Source organism: Triticum aestivum, chromosome 4D (genome assembly GCF_018294505.1).
Source record: "Triticum aestivum cultivar Chinese Spring chromosome 4D, IWGSC CS RefSeq v2.1, whole genome shotgun sequence".
Taxonomy (NCBI): domain Eukaryota; kingdom Viridiplantae; phylum Streptophyta; class Magnoliopsida; order Poales; family Poaceae; genus Triticum; species Triticum aestivum.
The window spans coordinates 420,787,661-420,811,927 of record NC_057805.1 but is presented as its reverse complement, the minus strand read 5'-3'; the positions used below and the strand labels follow the sequence as shown (position 1 = coordinate 420,811,927).

General features: G+C 51.7%; 1 protein-coding gene across 1 annotated transcript; it reads right to left on the bottom strand.

Moving 5' to 3' along the window:
• Positions 1-5,335: 5,335 nt before the first annotated feature.
• LOC123098304 (probable beta-D-xylosidase 7) lies at positions 5,336-9,853 on the bottom strand. The gene is made up of 3 exons (XM_044520265.1): positions 9,404-9,853; positions 7,052-7,601; positions 5,336-6,955 (listed from the first exon to the last, which is right to left on the bottom strand). The coding sequence occupies exons 1-3, from the start codon at positions 9,812-9,814 to the stop codon at positions 5,592-5,594; spliced, it is 2,325 nt and encodes a 774-aa protein (XP_044376200.1). The 5' UTR covers positions 9,815-9,853; the 3' UTR covers positions 5,336-5,591.
• Between the last annotated feature and the right edge of the window lie 14,414 nt (positions 9,854-24,267).

The following is a 24,267-nucleotide window of genomic DNA, read 5'->3' as shown; positions in this document are numbered from 1 at the left end:
GCCGAACCAGGGGGGATGGGACATGCTAGCTGCAGTTGCTAAGGACAAGGAGACTAGAGCATTGATCCATCACTGTAGGATGGGACATGTGTCTTCTGACAGAATGTATCAAATATTTCCTGATGGAATGAGTGGTGTGGACAAGAGAAAGCTGAAATGTGATGCGTGTGAGTTTGCTAAACATACCAAAAACTCATATGTGAGTAAGGGGGTCAGGAGCATATCTCCTTTTTGTGTTGATCCACTTTGATGTATGGACTTGTTCAGTGTTATCTGTCAGTGGTATGAAGTACTTCATTACATTCATTGATTGTCATTCCCGGATGACTTGGGTCTATCTTCTGAAACATAAAGATGAAGTGTTTCAGTGTTTCAAAGTCTTTTATGCACTTGTTCAGACTCAATTTAATGTTAAAATCCAAGCACCCAGATCTGACAATGGCACCGAGTATGTTAACAAGGCCATTGGTGCCTTCACGCCAGTCAAACATCTTGCCCGGATACACCTCCTCAGAATGGGGTGGCAGAGAGGAAAAATGCCACTTGCTAGAGGTGGCCCGAGCACTGATGTTCACCATGAATGTTCCCAAGTTCACGTAGAGTGAAGCTGTCATGTTAATGATGGCCACCTTCTTGATCAACCGCACACCTTCCCGGGTGGCAGGTATGAAATCACCATTTGAGTTGGTTTTCACAGAAAATACATTTCTTGTTCCTTCTAAGGTGTTTGGTTCCACTTGTTTGGCTCGTGATCATTGGCCATCAGTTAATGAATTGGATACTCGGACCGTCAAGTGCACCTTTGTTGGGAATTCTTCAGGACAAAGAGGGTACAAATGATGGAGTCCGTCTGAGAGGCAGATATTTGTGAGCATGGATGTTAGGTTTCGTGAATCGGAACCTTTCTATGGTGAGAAAACGGACCTAAGTGTCTTGTTTGAAGACCTTGACCAATGTCTCCAACCGGAAATTGGTCAAGAGGGGGATAGTAGTAGCACACAAATGCAGACGATGCACCAGTCGCCTCAAGCAACAGACGACTCCACATTAATTCATGTGGCGCCTGTGATAGAAGCATTGACTTCCATCGATGATGTACAGATTGGCACACCGGCACCGGCTCAGGTTGGTAGTGTGCCGAGGTGGACATCAGAGCAAGAGGAGCAGCTAAAGGTGTATTCACGGAAGCATTCGCCATCTCAGATTGGTACTGTGCTGAGGTGGACAACAGAGTAGGAGAAGCATCTAAAGCTGTATTCACAAAAGCGAGGTGAGGGCGTTGCACATCAGGGGGAGCAACGAGATCCGCCACTAACGGAACAACAAGGTAGTAATGATGCTATATCCATCTCTTTTGGCGGGGATCAAGATGAAGGGTCAGTGGCCTTAAGGAGAACTACTCGAGCAACATGAGGGTACCCGAAAAATAGTATGGATTCGGTGACAATGATATTGGCAATTATGTTTCCTATGAAGCATTATCTCCAGCCCGCAAAGTATTTGTTGCATCTCTTCAGTTTGTGTCAGTTCTGACTGACTGGCAGAAGACAAAGGAGGACTCAAAGTGGCGAGTGGCCATGGTGGAAGAGCTAGAGGCTCTGTGTAAGAACAAGACATGGGTACTAACACCCCTTCCAATAGGAAAGAAGGCGGTTAGTTGTAAGTGGGTATACACTGTGAAGCAGAATGCATAAGGAAAGGTTGAAAGGTACAAAGAAAGTAGAAAGGCTTGTGGCGAGGGGGTACAGCCAGACATATGGCATTGACTACGATGAGACCTTTGTTCCAGTAGCAAAGATGAACACCGTGAGGATTCTGATCTCCTGTGCAACAAATTTTGGGTGGCCTTTACACCAACTTCATGTCAAGAATGCCTTCTTGCATGGGGACTTGAAGGAGGAGGTATACATGGATATTCCACCTAGTTTCTCGACTTCTGAGACTGCTGTCAAGGTATGCAGGCTAAAGAAAGCTCTTTATGGACTGAAACAGTCTCCAAGCGCTTGGTTTGACAAGTTTAGATGGGCTGTGTGTGACATGGGGTATGGACAATGCAATGGTGACCATACATTGTTTTATAGACACTCTAAAGGAAAATGACCATCCTTGCAGTTTATATTGATGATATCATTATCACTGGCGATCATGACGTAGAGATAGCAAGGTTAAAGGGGTGTCTGAGTAAGGCATTCGAAGTTAAAGATCTTGATCGACTCAAGTACTTCCTTGGTATAGAAGTGGCAAGGTCTAGAAAAGGAATAACTCTTTCTCAAAGAAAGTATACCCTGAATCTCCTCTGTGATGTTGGCATGTTGAGTTGTCGAGCTGCTTCAACCCCAATTTATCAAAATCACAAAGTGACTGCCCAATCAGGTGATCTGGTGGATAAAGAAAAATATCAACGATTGGTGGGAAGATTGTTGTACTTGTATCATACACGACCAAACATTGCATTTGCAGTAAGTGTTGTGAGCAGATATACGCATGAGCCTAGAAGTGAACATCTAGAGGCAGTATACTGAATCCTGAGATACTTGAAGGGTTCTCCTGCGAAGGGACTAATATACAGAAGTCATGGACATCTTGTTGTGGATGGTTATTGTGATGCTGATTGGGCTAGCTACCTGGATGATAGGAGATCAACTTCAGGCCATTGTATTTTTGTAGGAGGAAATTTAGTGTCTTGGAGAAGCAAGAAACAACCTGTTGTTTCCAAATCAACTATAGAGGCCAAATACAGATCCATTTCTCAGGGATTAAATGAGTTGTTATGGACAAGAACTCTATTAGATGAGCTGAAGATATGGAAGACCGGTTGTATGAATGTATGGTGCGACAACAGGTCGGCAATTAACATAGCAAACAACCCAGTTCAACATGATAGAACCAAACATGTGGAGATTGATAGATTCTTTATCAAAGAAAAACTGGATGCTGGGATTATCAAGATAGAGTATGTGAGTTTAGGACAACAAATTGTAGATTGCTTGACTAAATTACTGAGAACTAGAGAATGCAGTTCAGCGTGTGAGAAGATGGGAATGATAGATATCTACCACCCATCTTGAGGGGGAGTGTTGGCCGGTATGGGGGCCTGGCCCATCCCACTGTTGGCATAGGGCCCAAGCCCATGTTTATCTGACCTAGATGAGAGCACCAGCTGTCTGAAGAGGTGTGAGAGTCACACACGAGAGGAGCCTCAGCCGCTACACACACAGAGGTACTCCCGATACAACACAAAACACTAGTTAGAGGGTATCCCTTGTAAAGGTCACTCCCATCTCCTTTTATGGTGACAAATGTGCACTCATTAGTGATACTTATCGCAACCTGGGAATTTTGTGCTACTATTCGTTCATTAGTTTTTTCAAAACGTGTTATCTCTTAAATTGTGTCCAAATTATAAACCGTTTTCGTTGTTTCATTTTTCACATCGATATTTTTAAAACTATACCCATGTTAATAGTTTGGATGTTTTTTAAGAAAGGAAAAAACCCAGTTATCTGGAAAAAAAACAGGAAACCAAATAAACCAGAAAGATAAAATACTGTAAAAGAAAAAAATTAGAAGACAAAAGAACTGGACCCCCCCCCCCCCAAAAAAACGAATCGAAAACCAGAAGCACACCCGAGTTTCACATGGACTTCATCGTGAAGCACAACCGTGCTTTTTCACACAATGTGATTCACGCGAGGAAAAGAAAAAAAGATTTAATAAAACATGTGCAGAAAAAAATCAAGAAAAAGAAATAAAAAATCAAGAAAAATCCATATCCCCAAAAAAACTCCATGAAAACACAAAAAGCGTGCTTTTTTGACTTTGTGAACCTTTTCTGAATTATGTGAACTATATAGAAAAGTCAGTGGTCAATGGTCGACGGTAAAAAAATGGTCAATGGTCGACGGTAAAAAAATAAACAGATTGGGTTTTTCTGGCTGAATCTATTGCTGCTGGCGAGTGACACTAATAGGCGGCAGCCCGACTCGCACTTGCGCGAGCGCCAACACCCGATTCGACGCCTTAAGAGCATCTCTAGCAGACCCCGAATAAGTGGTCAAACCCACAAAATAACCGCCTTTTGCAGTTTCAGTCGAAAAAACGGGTCCGAACAGACCCCCTAAAATCGTCCGACCCTTAAAAAAAATTAAGGGGCCCTGTAAACGCGAAGCCGAAACCCTTATATCTACAGTTTTAAAGGCAACTTTACTAGGGCCCTGCATACCGGTCAACGTTGGCGGTTGAGGAATCTCTGCTCCCGCCAACGTCATGAAGCTCGCCCGTCCGCTCGGCCGCCCGGCCGCGCTAGCTAGCTGTGAATCGATGCGAGCAAGCTAGCTAGCTAGCCCCGGCCGCGTCTCTCGCTGCAGCGACGGAGGAGCTAGCTAGCTCGCCCCTGGATGGATTCGAGCTGAGCTAGCTAGCTAGCTCTCGATCGATTCGAGCCCCGACGACGGAGCTTGCTGGCTCGACGCTTCATGCCCTTCGTATTTGGTCGTCTGTGGCTTCATTTTTGACAGCTTCATGTGCTATCCATCGATATCGCGGAAGCAAGCTAACTGACGACATGGACGAGAGGAAGAAGAAGACGTGGAGAATATAAGCGAATATTCCGTTTTACAGCTTAAGTTTGAGGGGTCTATTCTGCCGCAGCTAAAACCAACCCGTAAAAGAGCATATTCCGCGAATATCCTTTTATACGGGTCCGTTTTGCAGGGTCTGCCTCTGCGACCGTCCGCGCCGACCTGCAAAACCGTTTTTCCGCGAACTGCAAACGCGTTTTGCGGGTCGGCGGGATGCGGGGTCTGCTAGAGATGCTCTAAGCGTCGGGTGGAGTTGGACTATGTAATCACTTTGTAGCTCCAACGTGAAGGGGTCTTCTAATCCCCATCCTCTTCTTTAATATATAATACGCACACTCATGCGTATTCGAGAAAAAAAAGATGCTCTAAGCGCTGAATAGGGACTCTCGAAAAAAAAGGGACACAGGTTTGTTCGGCAACCCTCTATCAGTTAGTTTCTCTTACTTTATTGTTGGACAACTTTGAACCTAGTCCGACAATCAAAACTGAACAGACTATTTCAATTCATCCAGACTCAAAAGTGTTCAAACCTTTTCCATATCAGTAGATACGAGCGCAACCAGCCTTTCATCCTCGATGTACAACTCTTATGGTTGAATAAGTCAGGCTTTTTGTTAACAGATTTGCCAATTCTCATCTTTAACAAAGTCTCATCTAGCTCTTGTGCTATTTACGCAAAGATTCATGCTGATTTTCTCTTTTTCTTTCTTCTTTCTTCTTTTTCCATTTTAATTTTATTTAGACGGGGATCTAGATGAGAGCTAGACATACCTTTTTATTAACTCTATTTTGAATTTTCGACATATGTGCAAATTACAATATATATAATTCGGGAGTATTAAAACATGTCTCGGTGTTTCCCTTAACCTTTCCTTAATGCATGCCTCAATGCTATTTCTGAGGCAACTGAATTATAACTTAAACCAATAATTAAATTGTGTGTAACTACTGATAAATAACGTCACTGCAGTTCGTCTTCTACCTGTGCCAGAGCCAGAATGAGCTCCGGGTTCAGGACTCGAAGCTGATTTCGTGCTCGTCCTGGCCGACCCTGAGGAAATGTGAGCCTCCATCGATCACCTTCTTGCCATCCTCCCTCGCCCTGCTGAAGTGCTCGCACGGGCTGACGTCGAACCTGAGGCTGGCCTTCTCGCCGGCCTTGAGATGCTGGGTTCGGAACCCAATCAGCTGGCTCACCGGACGCCCACCCGTCGCGTTGGGCCACCGGAGGAACATTAGCACCGAGTGCTTCCCGTCCAGGGGACCGTGGTTCTGCACCTCGACCACCGCCGGGAACTTGAGCTGCTCGCACCCGTCGGCTCCGATCTCCTCGACCACGTAGCTCGCGCCGCCGTCGGCAGTTGGCGTCGCGGCCAGGCCGGCGAGCAGATTCGTGTTCGGTGCTTTGTTACCGGTACCGGAGACAACTAGTTGGCGAGAGAACTTGGAGTAGCTGAGGCCGTAACCAAACTTGTAGACGGCGTTGCCCCGGTAGAAGCGGTAGCTCCGACCAGGGTATCCGGTTGCCGGGTCGGCGCGCATCCGCATGTCCGTCATGGGCACCTTGGTGAACTCCTCCGGGTACCACGTCACCGGCAGCCTGCCGCTGGGGTTGTGGTCTCCGAAGAGGACCCTGGCGATGGCGAGCCCGCCGGCCTGACCAGGGTAGCCGGCCCACAGAATTGCACCGATCTTGGGGTTAACTTTGGCGAATGTCACGTCAACCGGACCGCCGGTGAGGAGCACCAGGATCACCGGCCGTTTCGCCGCGTTGGCAACTGCAGTGATGAGGCTCTGCTGCTTCCCTGGCAGCAGAAGACTCGTCCTGTCGAGCCCCTCCTGCTCCTGCGCCTGGCTCAGGCCCATGAACAGGAACACGTAGTCCGACGAGGCCGCTAGCCCCACCGCCTGGCCCGTCGCGGCAAAGCCGCACGCCGCCGAGTCGCACCCGGCCAGGAACCTGACGTTCTGCACATACCCCTGGAGCCCCTGCAGCGGCGTCGTGGTCTCGCAGGGAGGGCCGAAGTAGTTGCCGTTGAGCGCGCCGGGGTCATTGGCGTTATGGCCGATGACGGCGGCGGACGCCACCACGCCCCGGCGAAGCGGGAGGATGCCGGCGTCGTTCTTGAGCAGGACGATGCCGCTCGTGGCCGCCTGGAGTGCCAGGTTCTTGTGTGTGGGCGAGCACACGTCCTTGGCGCCAAGGCCCCCGTACAGCGCGCTGCCCCGGGGGTCACCGTCGAAGTGCCCCAGCCGCATCCGGACGGCGAAGAGGTTACGGAGGGCCCTGTCCACGTCCTGCTCCGTCATCCTCCCCTGCCGCACCGCGGCCATGCCGTGCACCTGTGTGTAGTTCCCGCAGTTCAAATCCAACCCTGCAAACAATTTGCAACATTTTTATATCAAAATTTTCTCATGATATTAACTGCAACAAATGACCTTTCTCATGGCGGTTTTGCTGTTGTACTCACCGGCCTTGAGGGCAACGGCGACCGTGTCCTCTGGCGAGGGCCTGTAGAACTGCGCGTCGTGCATGAGCGCCACCGCATCACAGTCGGAAGAAACGTACCCGTTTAACCCCCAGTCTCCCTTGAAGGTTCTCGAGAGGAGGTCGGAGCTGGCGCAGGCAGGGACACCGTTGATGGTGGTGTAGGCGCACATGACGCAGCTGGCCCGGCCATCCTCCACGCAGCTCTTGAAGGGCGGGTTGAAGGTGTCCGCCATGTCCTGGGCCGTCACCCTCGCGTTGAAGTTGTAGCGGATGGCGCCGTTCCAGGCCTCGAGGTCGTAGGCCGAGGCGTGCTTGCAGCACGCGGAGGTCTGGAGCACCGTCGGCGAGCTGCCCTGCAGGCCCCGCACGAACGCCACGGCGTACTTGCTCGCCGTGGTGGGGTCCTCGCCGGGGGTCTCCTGGCCGCGGCCCCACCGCGGGTCGCGGAAGATGTTCACGTTGGGTGACCAGATGGTGAGCCCCTCCGCCTGCCCGAGGTTGTACAGCGCCCGAGCCTCCGTCCCGATCGCCTGCACCGCCATTTTTCACCCATCGATCGCGTTAGTAAATAATCACAGGTAAAAAGAGTAGTACTGCATTTCATTCACATGGCAGGCAATTTGGACACTAGATTTGCAGGACAGATGGTTCCGGTACACGCGGGCGTTCGGTGCCCAGCTAAGTGGGATCACCTTTGCGGGAGTACAAAGTACCAACCCCATTAAAAAGAGCTGTAGTAATCCATCGATGAGATCAAAAAGAACATGGAGGGAGGCCACACAGTGACAAGTGACAAAGACGGGCACGTGTGGCATGAATGAGAGGGTTTACACTTATGGATCATCACTCGGTAACCAGGACAATGATTGTGTCCAAAATGCCAATTGCTCACGCTTTTATGCGTATCTATGGCAAAGTCAAAAGTGGTTCTCAAAAAGGTTACTAGCATCGCTGTCGAACCTTGCAAATTACTCCTACGTTCTATGGTCTCCAGACTGTGTCATACCACAAGGAGAAAACTTAGAGCACTTGTCTATATTGCTACCTATCTAGCTAGCGTGAGGATAGCTAGATCTTAGTCAACTAAGACTTAACCAAGTCGTGACATAATATAATAAAAGAAGAAAGAGAGAAACTAAAAGAATTTTCTGCATTGTTCTTCACATAAGATCTCATGAACATAGCATCGACTGAGACTTAGTCGACTGTGATTTAGCAATCCCACACTGGTTAAGTAGTAGCTGACATTATCACTGATTAATATCGGAGCCGGCCCAAACCAGCAACGCCCCCTAGCTAGCTACCACCAGGGACGCTGTACAAGATTTTGGTGGTGGGTACACTATAGCCATGCCAGCACAGGAATAAACATAGGTTGTTGGTTACGCACAAAAGGCTAGCTGGCTAAGCTGGACGTGTAGGCCTACATGCATGTTTGCTCGCTCATTCATTTTCCTATCGATAGGTAGCGATCCCAATGAACCAATTTGCTGCACACCGACCTTTTCCTGTAGTGCAATCATGTTACTTTCATCTGCACTTTCGGTTTACCGGAAATTAAGTTGTCCGTTTCTGTCCTGCCACTACGGAAGTGTAGCTAGTATGGGTTAATTGACGGAGCCTTAAGTAGCTAACTACTACTCCCTAGTGTCACAAACACTCTTATATTAAGGGATGGAGGGAGTACCTTGCAAAATCAAGATATAATCACATGCATGAGACAACATATTGGATTTTCTATCTCTGTTGCAAAAATTAGACTGAATTTCACATTTTACCCCTGCTTTGCCATTTTTTACGCTTATAAACTTTTAAACAGTTTGTCTCCCGAATGACCGTATTTAGCAAAAAAATTACTCCCACTACCTTTTCACTTTGATTATCTTATTAAAAATAAAGGACCCGGCCATACCGATCAAATGAATTAGCGGCTTTCTATGCATGCGGTTTTGTTACTGGTTTTGTTTTGCATCCGAACCGATCAAATGAATAAACCGGACCGGTTTTTTCTCTCTCAAAAAGGTGTACTTATGAACCGCTACGCCGAGTTGGTCCGGCTTAACCAAACGAGGAGGTGCACCTGCCTCCACGTCATGGCCACCAGGTCACCATCAGAGCGTCCTTCCGAGAGAAACTGGTGGGCGGGGCGGCGTCTCCTGGTAGACCACGAAGCAGGAGAGCACGACCACGATGTACGCTCGACGACTGGTGTGGTGGGAGAGAGTCCAAAACGCTGGATTCGATCGGAGCCTGTCCCACACCCCATCCTACCTACTCCCACCCGGACCAGTAACTACGCTTTCCAGCGGAGGGTGCGGCGTGCGTTGCATACCTGCCCGATGAGGTACCACAGCTGCTCGTCGAAGGCGGCGGCGCTGAGCAGCACCTGCGGGAAGCTGGTGATGGCGCGGACGGCGCCGTCGAAGTGCATGCCGTGGCCCCAGAAGGAGAGCCCGTGGAGCCCCTCCGACCACCACTTGTACGGCGGCACGCCCAGCCGCGGCACCCCCGGCGCCTCGTCGCCCAGCTGCGACACCTTCTCCGCCAGCGACAGCCGCGCCACCAGGTCCGCCGCACGCTGCGCAGGCGGCAGCCCCGGGTTACAGAACGCGTAGCCCTGCGTCGGGGCTCCCTGACCGCACGAGAACGGCGGGTTGCCGGCGGCGCACACCCGCAGCAATGCCAGCAGCATCGCCAGCGTGAGCGCCGCCATGTGGGCGGTGTGGTAGGAGAAGGCCCCCATGGAGTGTTCAGTTGTGGAGGGTGAGGAGAGACGTGAGAGAAGCTCAGTGGCGCGCGGCTCCTTTTATAGGCGTTCTCGGCCAATGGTCCGGTTGAAACTAGAAAGCTGGCTTTAACCTATTTTTTCAGCATCCGCTTGAAAGCTAGCTGGGTCTGGGCTCCATTCGGACGACACACCAGATGGTAATAAGATTCGGCGTAAGAACGGACCACGAGAGAGCTGTACAGCACATTACGTACTTTCCGTTGCCATGCCGTTCAATGTAGGTTCGATCGTGCAGCTCTCACAAGATTCTTGGACATGACTGCATCATTCGGGCCATGACTATCGGTGAATAAAGCCCCTGGTCGACATGCCTAGTACTCCAGTAAAGAACGATGGGGATCAAGAGGACGGACGTACGGTTGACATGGGCCTAGCCACCTAGGTTTAATTCTTTCTAAGCTAAGCCATGCATGCATGCATGAGGCGCCGTTAGCCTATTGCGCTTCATTTTCATGCAAGACGACAGCAACATTGACGGTGTCATATCGTCCGTGCTTTGCTGGTAGCCTCCCGTGCCATTAAATCCACCCTAACCACCCCTGACTAGATAAACGATGCCATCGGCCGGGTTTGATCGGTGTGGCACTGGCATGCACACAACAAAGGAGATCATGCCATCGATTTTGAGCGGTAGCATGCAGAGACAAGTGAAGGGATGCCATCAGTTTTATCGTTTTTCCAAGTGGAAGATAGACTCGTAGGATGGTGTGCCACGTTAGGAGCCGAGCTGGCTATGCAGGTGGAATGAGGTCACACGCACGCCATGTGTCTTGCTTATCTGTTTGCAGTTGTGTTTACATAGAATGACACATTGGCCTGCCTGTGTTCTCGTCGGTGGTGGTGTCCGCGATTTGCCCGACTGGCTTCACGTTCCCCATGCCACGGCTCCGATGGCGTCTGTGTTCATCTGGTGGTGGTAGTGGTGTGTCACGCATCAGTGTAGGCATTGGAGCACGGTGTAAAGGTGTTTGCGATGGCAAATGTGGCGATTGCGTTATCTACAAGAGCCATTCATTTTCCGTGTGCCCCACAAGATACTTACTTGGTAACTGCCATATTTCTGACATAGCCTGCGATAGTGAGCGCTCTGGGGGCATCTGCATAGGGCATGGAAAGAGTTTTTCAGCTCGGTACCACACACCGGGCATATATTAGTCATCTCCATGTTCCTAGCATACTTGATGTTCCAAATAGGTAAAGAAGTTGTGACCATTCTCCACGCAAAGGTACATACCTTAGGTGGAGCCGGGTACCTCCATAACGACGCCCAGACGATGCAAAATCCGATCCGTGCCTTGCTCGTGGCTCCTATAGAAGGTTGTTGAAGATCAACCAACACATAACAATAGGCACTCCTCACGGAGAAAATGTCATTCTTCTCCGGCGCCCATGCTATGAAGTCGTCAGCAAGCCGAGCGGAAGGCTCACTACGCAGAATTTCATCAATATCGCATTGGAGGAAAATGTTGTTGGATAAGGTCCAACCGCCGCGCACCACGCACATCAAGGAGCTACGACACCCACTTCAGGCGGCACCAGCCCTTGTGGTGACCAGAGTACTCAATGGGAGCCATGGGATCCATATATCCCTCAAAATTTGAATGCTCTCACCATTACCCACGCGACATGTAGGAGAAGCATTGCATGTGAACACCGCATCTTCTAGCCGGCCATTAGGATAATATTTTGCTCTAAGCACCTGAGCACAGCACTTGCCAAGCCAGGAGGGCTTGATTAAAGAGTCTAAAATCCCTAAAGCCAAGGCCACTGTGCCCTTTCACATTCCAATGAGATTTTACTTTTATTTTTTTGAGCCCCAATAAAATTATGCACCATCCTGTTTAGGTCATCACACACCGAGGAAGGTAGTTTGAAGACCCCCGTGATATAAGTAGGAATAGCTTGGGCAACGGACTTAAATTAAACCTATTTTCCAGTTTTAGCTAAATTTGCATCTCCGCAAATCATCATTCCTTTTGTTATTGCTTGCAAATTTTGAAACTTCCCTCTATTCGTTCTTCCTTCAGGTGTAGGTAGCCCTAAATATTTCTCCTTAAAACCGGCAGTAGTAACATGCAGAACCGAACGTACCACATCTCTTCTATTCTCGGTATAGGAGTTCATCAATTTTATCAGTTAGGGCTTCTTATTTCACATATATCTGCATTCATGAGCATTAATACCTCAAGCCTCGATCTAGACTTTTCACCTTCTTTTGAGACGTTTCCAATTTTTTACGCCAACTATGCAACAAACACATTAATTTAGCAAGAGATTTTTTTACGTCGCCCAAATCATGAATATTGTTTACCTCGGCCCAAGCATTCGCTATTATCTCCGGGATTGCAAGGCTCCCCTCCCACATCACTTCATACCGCATAGTACTCTTCCTTGGTAAGGTCTCAATCTCATGAAAGCAAGTAACAGTGAAGGGAAATGGTCCAATCTCGGACATATAAGATGTTAAACCGGGCTTTGAGAAAAAAATATTCCTCCAGTGTATATCTGCAACTCCTCTATCAAGGCATACTTTAACATTCGCATTATCATCACATTTGTCATGACATGTGTAGGGAATAAACCTTGTCCCGTCAGGTTGCACTTCTCAAGAATGCCTCGGAAGGCTAGGATTTGATCTTTAGACCTTGATGTAGCAGAAACATGCTCAAAACTTCGCATCGCCTCGTTAAAGTCACCTACAAGCAACCATGGAAGGTCAGATTGCAATTTTAGGTCTCAATAGCTGACCACATGAAGTGTGTATTCTCGGTTCTAGGTTCAGCATAGACTGGTTCATCATCCGAACAACAAAAACATGCACCTATATATCTATCTTGAGCGGCTTGAACACTTACACTGATAGATTCATGCCAATAAAGAGCTAACCCACCATAGTTACCATTCTTACACTGATAGATTCATGCCAATAAAGAGCTAACCCACCACAGTTACCATTACTACTAACACGTTCAAAACCTCTTAAACCAAGCCTAGCCTTGTATCTTTTCACTTTCCCCCTTTTCTGTCTAGTATAACATAAGAACATTCATTGCTTCCGGTGGTGCTCCAGCCTGGAGCCCGGCGATCTATCATTAGTGAAACTCCTTGCACTATTTAATTCCTTCTTTGACCTCTTCAGGTCCCTTTCACGAGTCAGGGTCAAGGCACCATCCTCAATTCCTGAGTTCTGACCATCAAGCTTTTGCATCATGTCTTCTATTTTTTCACCAGCAGAAGTTCGTGGTGCCAGTAACTCCCGCTTGCGCTTCTGTTCGGTGTTCAACCAATCATGGTCCGTCGTCTTTCCAGCTTCAACATTAACAACTGCCTTAACATCATTATTGGCATGCTCTGCATTGCATTGCCTAATAATTTCCAGTTGACGCAAGAGCTCTTCTTTGTCAAGATCATCCTCATGAACATATTCCAGCTCGTGGTCATGGCTTTCATAGTCTTGATCATCTATTTCAGAGCATTCATCATAGTCCAAGCACCTGATCATCTCCCTCGACCGCGACCAGAACCTCGAGCATGGCCACGACCACCACCTGACCGCATGAACCAATTTGGAAGCATATCTTTCAAGTACAGAGTGAACGGATAATAAATTCCATCTCCACATTCCATATCCAGGTTCCCAGCCATACCACAGAAAGCTTGCCTTTTACTATCCCTAACCATTGATACAACATTTTTCAAGGGCTTCCTTACATCCAGATGAACTCTAGCTCGGTTTAAAATTTCAGAGAGATCATTAAGCGGCTACCCCCACGAAACAAATTCGCCTACTTTAGATGCCAAAGACTTCACGATTGAACTATAGCCATATGATAGACCATGTATTTGAATCCAAATCTTAAATGAGTTCAACTAAATCAACGACAGCGTAGAGAAACCATCATATGCAACCATCATGGCCGGGTTGTCTCGGATGGTTCATGGAACACATAGACTGTGTTGTGAACATGTTGTTTCCAAGCAATCTGAACTTCACATCCTTAGCCAAATCCCATGTTATTATCATATTTTTGTAAAACCAAAACTCGCTGAACTGCTTCTCCGCATGAACTCTCACAACTGCTAGCAATCTAGTAGCTTTCGTTGGCGGCAGATCTTTCATCTCGTAAACAACATCATCTAGGTCTTCTTTTGTAAGTCCTAGACGCTTCATCATCTCATCCTGATCATGCACGCTCAATTTGGATGTACTCGATGCCACGGTGCAAAACCCTAACCCATAGGACAATAACCAGGAGCCCCAATCCCCGTCCAAATGAAGCCCCAACTAGCAGATCACCCAGGGACGGGAAACGATACAAAGGTCACCCCTTGATCAGCCCGAGTTACAACTACCAACCGGAAGGCTCTATCAGAGGTTGGAGGTGGGAGGGTTCTCGACGCTGTCGGCGGCACGAGGAGAGAAACCCTAACGAGAGGGGGATATCTTTGTATATGCGGTGTCCTAGTATGGCATATATTTGTATATGTGGTGTCCTAGTACGGCAAATGCCCCAATACGAAGTAGACAACTTTGAAAATAAAGTTTTCACAAAAAATGAAGATTATTTAGTGTATGTGATGATGTATCATATAACTAAGGATTATTTGATAATAACAAGATGGCAACGTAGCCCAAAATGCTGCCTCTACGACTCCACAATCATGATGAGATAATTAATTATTATTAATCTATCGATATTGAATGTCAGTTTGCTCAGCCGTGCACGTAGGTTGCATCTAAAGTATGTATATATCCTACCCAAATATGATGTTTGGTACGTGAGTGTCGATATATATGGAACTTGATAGCAAGTGCGAATGATATTGCCTTTGATAAGGTATAAAAATAGATTTTTCATGTGCAAGTACACATGGGTTCCATACCCAATATACACGTCGGCGATCGCATATTCTAGGATCATAGCAGTTTTAGCATAGAATATAAACTCTTTCATTATAGACACGGAAATATAATGATACAAATATTACTGCCTCTAGGGCATATTACCAACACGTGTTGTTTCCAAGTGGTCTGGACTTCACATCCTTAGCCAAATCCCATGCTATTCTCATATTTTTGTAAAATCAAAACTCGCTGAACTCTTCCATATGAACTCTCACAACTGCTAGCCATCTAGTAGCTTCCACTGGCGGCGAATCTTTCATCTTGTAAACAACATCATCTAGGTCTTCTTCGGTAAGTCCTAGTTGCTTCATCATCTCATCCAGATCGTCCTGATGATGCACGCCCGATTTGGATGTACTCAAAGCCATGGTGCAAAACCCCTAACCCATAGGACAAGAACCAGGATCCTCAAGCCGCAGCCAAATGAAGCCCCAGCTAGCAGACCAGCCAGGGCCGGGAAACGATGCAAAGGTCGCCCTTTCTTCAGCCGGAGAGCTCTATCAAGGGTTGGGAGGTCTCGATGCCGTCGGTGGCGTGACGAGAGAAACCCTAATGAGTGGGGGATATCTTTGTATATGTGGTAGACAATGCTGAAACTAAAATTTTCACTGAAAATGAAGATAATTTAGTGTGTGTGACGATGTATCATATTAACCAAGGATTATCTGATTATAACAAGATGGCAACGTAGCTCAAAATGTTGCCTCTACGGCTCTACAATCATAATGAGATAATTAAGTACTATTAACCTATCAATTTCGATTGTCAGTTTGCTCAGCCGTGCACGTAGGTTGCATCTAAATTATTATTTTTTATGTGGAAATTAGGTATATATTCTACCCAATTAATATGTTTGGTACATGATTGCCGATATATATGGAACTTGATAACAAGTGCGAATGATATTGCTTTTGATAAGGTATAAAAATATATTTTTCATGTGCAGGTACACATGGGTTCCATACCCAATAATCCAATATACACGTCGGCGATCGACGTGCGAACTGCAAGCTCCTAGATAGATAGCGTTCACGCCATGGCGTACGTCTTCATTTTCTGCTTCCGGAGTTCCTTTCTCACTCTTTCTCTCAGTGACACAACGTGTTGCGTCCGGGTTTTTTCCTGTGCTAATTGCATTGTGTGACTTTGGCTATTTCGGTCAAGAGTCGAGCTGGACTCCATCCAGAGGAGATAGATAGGCATAATCCGGAGCCTGAATGGACCACGAGAGAGCCGTATGGCAAACTACTTGATCCCACAAGATTGATGAACATGGCTGGATGGTCTCATGGCTGTCATCAGTTAATAAAGCCCCTGAGCTATTTTCCTAGAAGTAGTAAAGAACAAGGAGACGAGGAAGGCGTACGATCGACACGGACATGGCTTGTACCGGCGCACCTCCGTCCGAATCCAGTGCCGGCCTTTCCTATATACGTGCATGGCCGGTGCAACCGACCGGTGAAAAGCACTGCTTCGTTCCGGTGCAATGGCGCCGGCGCAGGTTCCTTTCGACGCCGTGCGGCGCCGCTGCCACTTCCTTTTCATGCAAGCAAGGCGACGGTAGCATGCATGTGAAGGCCCTAAAAGAAAGAATATGTGAAGGGTCGCACGCACTCGCGCGCCGACAGTACGTAGTACGTGCCATCCTTCTCCTTCGTGCTTTGCTGGTAGCCTCTCGCGTCACTAGATCCGCTCCAACCACCTCCGAGTAGGCGATAAGCACGCGGATAACAAGGGCGATGCCATGCATTTTGATCGGTGGCATGGTAGGGACTTGGGAGGATATGTTTCTTCCGAGTGGAAGATAGGCTTTTATTTAGGATCTAGCCATATATACAAATTCGCACGTCACATCGGCTTTTCGAGGGAAATGATTCGGAGCACTGACTGACACAACATAAAGAGAGGTCACCAGGAGTAAGGTTGCAGCATGCACACAGACCAGCATAACTAACGAACGGAGACAGGTACGGGGTCGTGTCACACGTACTCCGTATCAGCGTCGACCCGTCTGGCATCCACATCCAGTACACCCGTCAGGGTCACGTATGATATGATCCAGCTCTACGTATAGCCTAATCTTATCTTCATCTATACCACATTGATAAATGGTTAAAAGATTACAGCTGAGCGGCGCGGCCCCGCAGAGAATCAACTTGACGGTGCGTGCGTGTCAATAATTGACCCTCGTCTCGCTCGGCTAGTTCGTTAGGTGTCGCTTACAACCGATTCATCAAGGAGAACTCAACTGAAACATAAAGCGGCACAGCTAGCGCAGTACCACGGCGTGCTGGTGCTTGCTTCCGCCAAACGCATTCGGCGCTTTATGTAACTAACTAACTGGACAAGGGTAGTTACATGTGTTGGCAAAACACCAGGGCCCGCCACTAAGGATGTCCTCCCGTACGCATGGGCTTCCATCATAGAGTACATGTTTGAGCATCTCAGAGTTAGAGGGACGCGTTGCTAGACCGAAAACTATCGCGGGGATATTCAGGGTTAAGGGGTGGAGTAATTATCGTTGACACTCACATGCATGAGTACTCAATTGTGTATATGTACCCGTGATCTTCATGCTCAGAACACTGAATGCATGCATGCGGAGTACTACCAAATACTAAGTTGTTTGTCAATGACCGAAGAATATGACAGCTCGTACTTTGCACGTGGGAGTCAGGGGATGGGCGACCTTGCGCGTCTCGCCTCTAGCGATTGCGCCGCCCCCGTCCTCGCGCCCCTCGCCGGCGGCTTGCTTCCCGTCCCTGTCCCCCCCCCCCCCCGGCTCCTCCGGCGGCAACGCCCCGGCCCTCCCCACCCTCGGCCCCGTCCTCTCCCGCCCCTCGCGCGGACGGCCTGCGGTGGGCGGACGTGGCTGCGGAGGAGGATCTCGCGGATGCTGCCGCGGCGGCGGCAGGCGCTCGCCTCCCTCCCCGGCGTTTCGGTGACCGGCTAGCTGAGGCCGTCGCCGCTTCTCTCCCAGCTGCTCCCCCGGCCGGTGATGCGATCCCCTGTTCCGGCCCCCTCATCGCTGACCCCCCGTCGATTCCCTCCCTGCTCCCCCTCCCCGTCCTTTGCAGCGCGGCGGCTCCCGCCCATCTGCACCACCTTCCCCACCTCCCCCTGGCGCTGGCAGCGGTGCTAGTCGTCGGGGTCGTGGGGCCCGGTCCTTGAACTGGGGGGTGGCCGGACGGGCCGATCTCGGGATGGCGGCGCTCTCGTGGCGGCGTTCTGCCGACGCTCGTCGATCCCAGCGGCTGGAATTGGCCCCTCCCTCCTCGGCTCCGGCCGCTGCAGTGCGTGGGGGCCCAAAATTCCGCGCTTTCCGGCCGGTCCGGGCCGTGCCGTGCTCTCCGTCGGCGCCGGCGGCGCTGCGGTCGCGGGTGGAAACCCTTCCCTCCCCCCACGCGCCCCCGTGTGGTGGGCTGGGCCGACGTGGGCCTTGTGGGCCGGCCACGTCGGGGGGGCTCCTTCCCTCTCCCTGGCCTTCCTTTGTTGGGCCGGCCCAAGCTGGGCCGAGCGGGTCTCTCCCCTCCCCCGGCCCAACCCAGCTCCCCTCCTTAGGGTTCTCGCAGGACGCTGGCCCCCCATCCCAGCCCCGTCCCACATCCCCCTCGCCGCCACCCCACCTCTCCCTCGCGCCCTCCCCCGCATCGCTCTCCCCGCCGACCGCCTCTCGTGCTCCGCCCCTCGCCCCCATCTGCCAGCCCCTCATGGCCCGCGATGCCGGTGACGGCGAGCCGCGCCCAAAGCGCCATGCGCCGGGCCGCGATGTGGCCCCTCGGCCGTCGCCGGATGGCCCGCGTCGGCAGGCCGAACTTCGGGAGGCTTTGGTGCGCGGCAAGGACGCATCGCCGTCCGAGGGTTCTGACTGGCGCGCGGCCCGCCCCCGGGAGCGCTCCCCCTCTTCTTGGCGTGGCCGCGGCCGGGATCGGGATCGCCCGTCTCCCCGTCGATCCCGGTCGCCACCCCGGTCTGGTCGTTCTGAGGCCTCCCCGCCCCGGCGCTACGACCCTCCCCGCCGCCAGGCCCAGTTCCCTCCGGCCGGCCCCAACAATGGCAACAACCGCAATGGTCGTGGTGCGTTCGCTAAGAAGAAGAAGAAGAAGCGCGGAGCGCAATCTCAGCTGGGTGGTCCGGCCTCCTCAGTCACCCACCCACCCGTTCCGGCCGTCCCCCCGCCTGCTGTGTCGGCTGCTACGTGCTTCAACTGCGGGGTGGCCGGGCACTGCCAGGTCGACTGTACTCAGCCCCTGGCCTGCTTCCGCTGCTCGAGGACTGATCATCCCGCCGTGCTCTGCCCCGACCACCAGCCCATTAGGGCGCTTGGGCTGTTCGGTTATGCGCTTGACGATCTGGGCTTCTTCCAGATGGACCTCCCCGCGACCCGGGCCGCTCCGCCCATGTCCGCTCTCATCTCGGTCTTGGACGGCAAGACGGCGTCCCCGGCCATCATCTCCGACGAGCTTCGCCACCTGTTCAACCCGGACTGGGATTGGGAGGTCTCCCCGATCTCCGACCGGGAGTTCACGGTGATCTTCCCCGACCCCGTCAGCCTTCGGTATGGCACCCACAGCGCCAGACTCACGCTCGCCCTCAACCAGCTCTCAGTCCGCATCTCGGTCCCCTCGGTGGACCCTCTCGCCGTGGCCACCCTGTCCACGGTCTGGGTGCAGATTCGTGGGCTCCCCGCTCCTGCCCGCGACGAGGGTGTCCTCCGGGGCTTGTCCCGCATGCTGGGCAAGTTTGTAGCGGTGGACTGTGCCTCTCTGCCCAAGGGCCCGGCTGTGCGGATGCAGATTAAATCCCCCGACCCCTCCAAGCTCAAGTCGACGATCCGCATGTTCTTCAACGACATTGGCTACGACCTGCACGTCTCTGTTGAGGGTGGGACTCCCACTGATCCCCTCAACCCGGAGGCGGGAGGTGGCGCCGCTCCAGGATCAGATGGGGGGGCTAACGCTCCGGGCTCCCCCCGAGATCCCCATCGCCGCTCTCCCCGCTCTGAGGCCTCTGACGACGAATCGTCTGATCCGGAGGATGATGGGCCTCCCGCTGGCTCCTCCCACCCCTCGACCACCCACAGTGTGGGTCACGGCGCCTCCGATGACGATCCTGCAGACGATTGTGAGGACATCGCGGCGATCGCAGCCATGCTCGACGAGGCCGCCACCCTCCCCCCTGGCGCCACTCTCCCTCCACCCTTCCTGCCTCCGTTGTCCGCATCTGAGGAGGAGGAGAGCGAGGTCAGCCGGGGTAGCATGGAGGTCCGTCCTCCGTCCTCCCCGCAGCTGGTATCCCCAATGCCAGGCCGGGAGGACTTCTTGGTGCCATCGCCTCCGGAGTCTCCCGTGGCTCGCCCCCTCCCCCGTCTTCCAGGCTCCCCAGGTCTCGGGGCCGTCCTCGCTCGGCCTCTACTCCGGTTTCCTCTGCCCGAAAGAGTGCCAGGCTTGGGGCGGCGTCGGGACTTTCCGGGACGTCCCCGAACACGGTGGAGAAGGCTTCGCGACGTGCCGCTATCCGCAACCTTGACTCAGGTCCGTCTGTCTCCCAAGCCCCTTGCTCTGATTCTGAGGATTTCTGTGATGCATCCTTTTTCGCTCTTGCTGGGGTTCCTCTTGGTCACCTTGCCAAGGTAGCGGCTGATTCGGCTATTGTGTTCCGTGGCGAGAAGGGCCCGGCCCTTGAGCAGCTTGCGTCCCTCCAGGCAAAAGAAATCCTGGAGGGCCACCTCGCAGCCACTAGGGCCCGCGAGGCGGCAGCAGCTGCGGAAGCCCCCACCCCTCCACCTCGCCGTCCCCGTGGTCGTGTCCACCCTGAGGCCGACCCTGGTGAGGTCCGTGGTCGTACTCGGTCTCGCACTGCTCAATTACGCCGTGCTCTTAGCGCTGCTTCCACTGTTGGGTCCAGGGAGGACCCGTTAGGCGAGTGATCATGCGCGCTCTTTTTTGGAACCTGCGGGGCTTTGGCCATGATGGCCGCCGCAGGCAGCTCATAGATTACATGCGTGAGGAGGCCATTGATGTGGTGGCGATCCAAGAGACAATGCGCACTGAGTTCTCTCTAGTGGAACTTGAGCGTCTTAGTAGACACCTTTTCGCCTGGCACTGGTTGCCATCTAGTGGGGTGACAGGTCACTCCGGTGGCATCCTTTTAGGTGTGAAGGATGCCACCTTTGAGGTGGGCTCCATGGACCGTGGAACCCACTTTGTTAGCATGGAAGTCTGGGAACGTGACGTGAACTTCAAATGGGAGATCATAGTGGTCTATGGTCCGGCCGATCACAGTCGATCCGCCGCCTTCTTGGCAGAGCTTCATGCCAAGATCTCCTCCGCGACCCTCCCGGTCGTGGTTGGAGGCGACTTCAACCTCCTTCGATCCGCTGAGGAAAAGAATAACTCTCGGGTGGATTTGGCCGGGATGCGTCGTTTCAATGACTGGGTCGCGGATCTGGGTCTTCGTGAGCTAGATAGGGTCGGGGCTCGTTTTACCTGGACTAATCGATAGGTCTCCCCGACCCTTAGCGTGCTTGATCGGGTGTTTGTCTCCCCGGATTGGGAACTTCGGTTCCCTTTGGCCTCTCTTCAGGCCATTACCCGTATTGGTTCTGACCACGTCCCCTCCTCTTAGCCTCTATGGATGAACGGCCTCGCCCTCCCCCGCGGTTCCGTTTCGAGAACTTCTGGCTTCGGCAACCAGGCTTTGTGGAAGCCGTCCAGACTCACTGGGTCTCGGCTCGCGCCGAGCCCCATAGGCAGATGTCAATCCTCGATGAATGGCATCATTTGTCCAAACGATCCCGACAGTTCATGAAGGGATGGGGGGCGAACATTGGGAGAGATCTTCGTATTCAGAAGGCTTCCCTCCTCGAGGAGATCCGGGACCTTGACCTCCGCGCAGATATCTCAGGGATCTCCGCGGAGGAATGGATGCATAGATATAATTTGGAGGACTCCCTTATGGAGATTTACTCCAAGGAGGAAGAGTTTTGGCGCCAACGCGGCTCCATTAACTGGGTGCTATTTGGGGATGCCAACACTGCTTACTTCCAGGCCATCGCTAATGGCCGTAGGCGACGTTGTTCCATCCCTCTCCTTTGGGAGGGTGGACAGTTGTTTCAAGATCCTCAGGCTATCCGCCTGCTAGTGGACGACTTTTACAAGTCTCTATTTCAGGGACGGCAGCGGAATGGTGTCGCCTTGGCCGACCATATCTGGTCACGCGACCAACAGAATTCCCCCGAGGAAAATGCAACCCTGCTGGCCCCCTTCGATGCTGCAGAAGTGGAGACCTTTGTCAAGGTTATGAACCCGATGTCGGCCCCAGGCCCCGATGGCTTGCCGGTTCGCTTTTTCTAGGCCTTCTGGCCGATGGTCAAGGATATCATCCTTGATTTGTTTAGCGAGTTCTCTAGGGGCACCCTAGACATGTCCCAACTCAACTACGGGATTATCTCCTTGATTCCCAAGGTACCGGGAGCGGCGGACATTAGACAATTCCGTCCGATCACAGTCCTCAATGTGATTTTTCGGATCCTCGCTAAAGGGTACGCCACTAGGGAGGCCCTTATTGCTCCCCGGATTCATCACCCGAACCAGTCGGCCTTCACAAAAGGGAGATATATCTTAGATGGGATCCTTGCCCTCCATGAGATTATCCATGAGGTTAAGAGCAAACACCTCCGTGCGGTCTTTTTCAAGATCGATTTCCATAAAGCCTATGATACTGTTCACTGGTCCTTCCTTCGGGAAGTGTTGCTGAAACGTGGCTTTGACCCCCACTGGGTGGCCCGGGTGATGCAATTAGTTACGAGTGGCCGGACGGCTGTTAACATCAATGGGGAGGTTGGACCTTACTTCATGACTGGCCAAGGGGTCCGGCAGGGAGACCCGATCTCCCCATTCTTATTCAACCTTGTGGTTGATGCGCTCGCCTCGATTCTGGACTTGGCCAAGCGTGCGGGTCACATTAGAGGGGTTTGCCCTCATTTGGTGACTCCTGGGGGTTTGACCCATCTCCAATATGCGGATGACACCATTATGATGGTGGAGGGATCAGATGAGGATATTCAAAACCTCAAATTCCTCCTCCTCTGCTTCCAGGAAATGTCGGGCCTCAAAATAAACTTTGCCAAGAGCGAGGTAATGGTCATGGGATATTCCCAAGGGGAGGCCCAGCGGATTGCCAACCGTTTGAACTGCCGCTTGGGGTCCTTCCCGATGACTTATCTAGGCATGCCCCTTAGTGATGCACGACTCCTGGAAAAGGATCTCCGTCCAATAGTCGCCAAGCTCCAACCTAGAATGGAGCCTTGGCAAGGGAGATGGCTTTCCAAAGCCGCTCGAGTGATTCTAATGAACTCCTCCCTTATTAGCCTACTGATGTATATCATGGGATTCTATAGCCTACATGAATCCCTTCATCAGGAAGTTACCAAACTACTCTCCCGCTTCTTTTGGGCGGGAGAGAACAATAAGCAGAAGTACCATATGGTCAAATGGTCTGAGATCTGCAAACCTAAGGACCAGGGGGGCTTGGGGGTCATCTCCTCCAAGCGTATGAACATTGCCCTCCTGTCCAAATGGCTTTGGCGGATCCAAACTGAGGAGGGCGGCCTGTGGCTTCAGATTATACGTGGGAAGTACCTTCGCGGGCAACCATTAGCGTTTGCCTCTAGGTCTGGAGGCTCCCAATTCTGGCAATCGGTGATGTCTTTGTTACCGGTTCTGCGCATTGGGACCTCCATCCAGATAGGCTCTGGGGCTGCCACACTTTTTTGGCTGGATAGATGGGCGGGACCTCGCCCCTTTGCAGAGCGGTTTGTTGCTCTATTCTCTCTCTGTGTTCGCCCACAGATCTCTGTGGCCGCGGCCCTAGAGAACCTAGGCGCGATTGCCTTCCGCCGCACCTTCGGGGCGGTCGAACTCTCGCAATGGGATGAATTACTTGAATGCATTGCCCTTCATCCTCCTTCTCTGGAACCGGATTCGCTCTCCTGGCACCTCGAGCCAAGCGGTAGATTTTTGACTAGATCTCTGTACCAGGCGATTGTGCCAACTCCTGGTCCAGTGGAGCTCATGGTGCTCTGGGAGATCAAACTCCCTCTGAAGATCCGTATTTTTTTATGGCAATGGGTGAGAGGACGCCTCCCCTCAGGCACCGAGGTCCGTAAGCGTAATGGACCTGGGGATGGTCTATGCCCCATTTGTCTGGTACCGGAAGATTGCAACCACATCTTCTTCCGGTGCCCGGCAGCTCAGTTCTTATGGAGTTGCTTCCGGGAGGTGGTTGGGGGCACATGGTGCCATGACAACCTCCCGGATTTGTTCGGGGAGGTCTTTCGACTTCCCGGGACTAGGCGCGCCCCTATTTGGGTCGCGCTAGGTACCCTTGCCTGGTCCCTTTGGTGTACCCGCAATAAATTAGTCATCGAACGAGTGATTCCGTCCCGTGTGACTGATGTGATCTACCAAATGTGTGGCTTCTTGCAGCTATGGAGACCGCT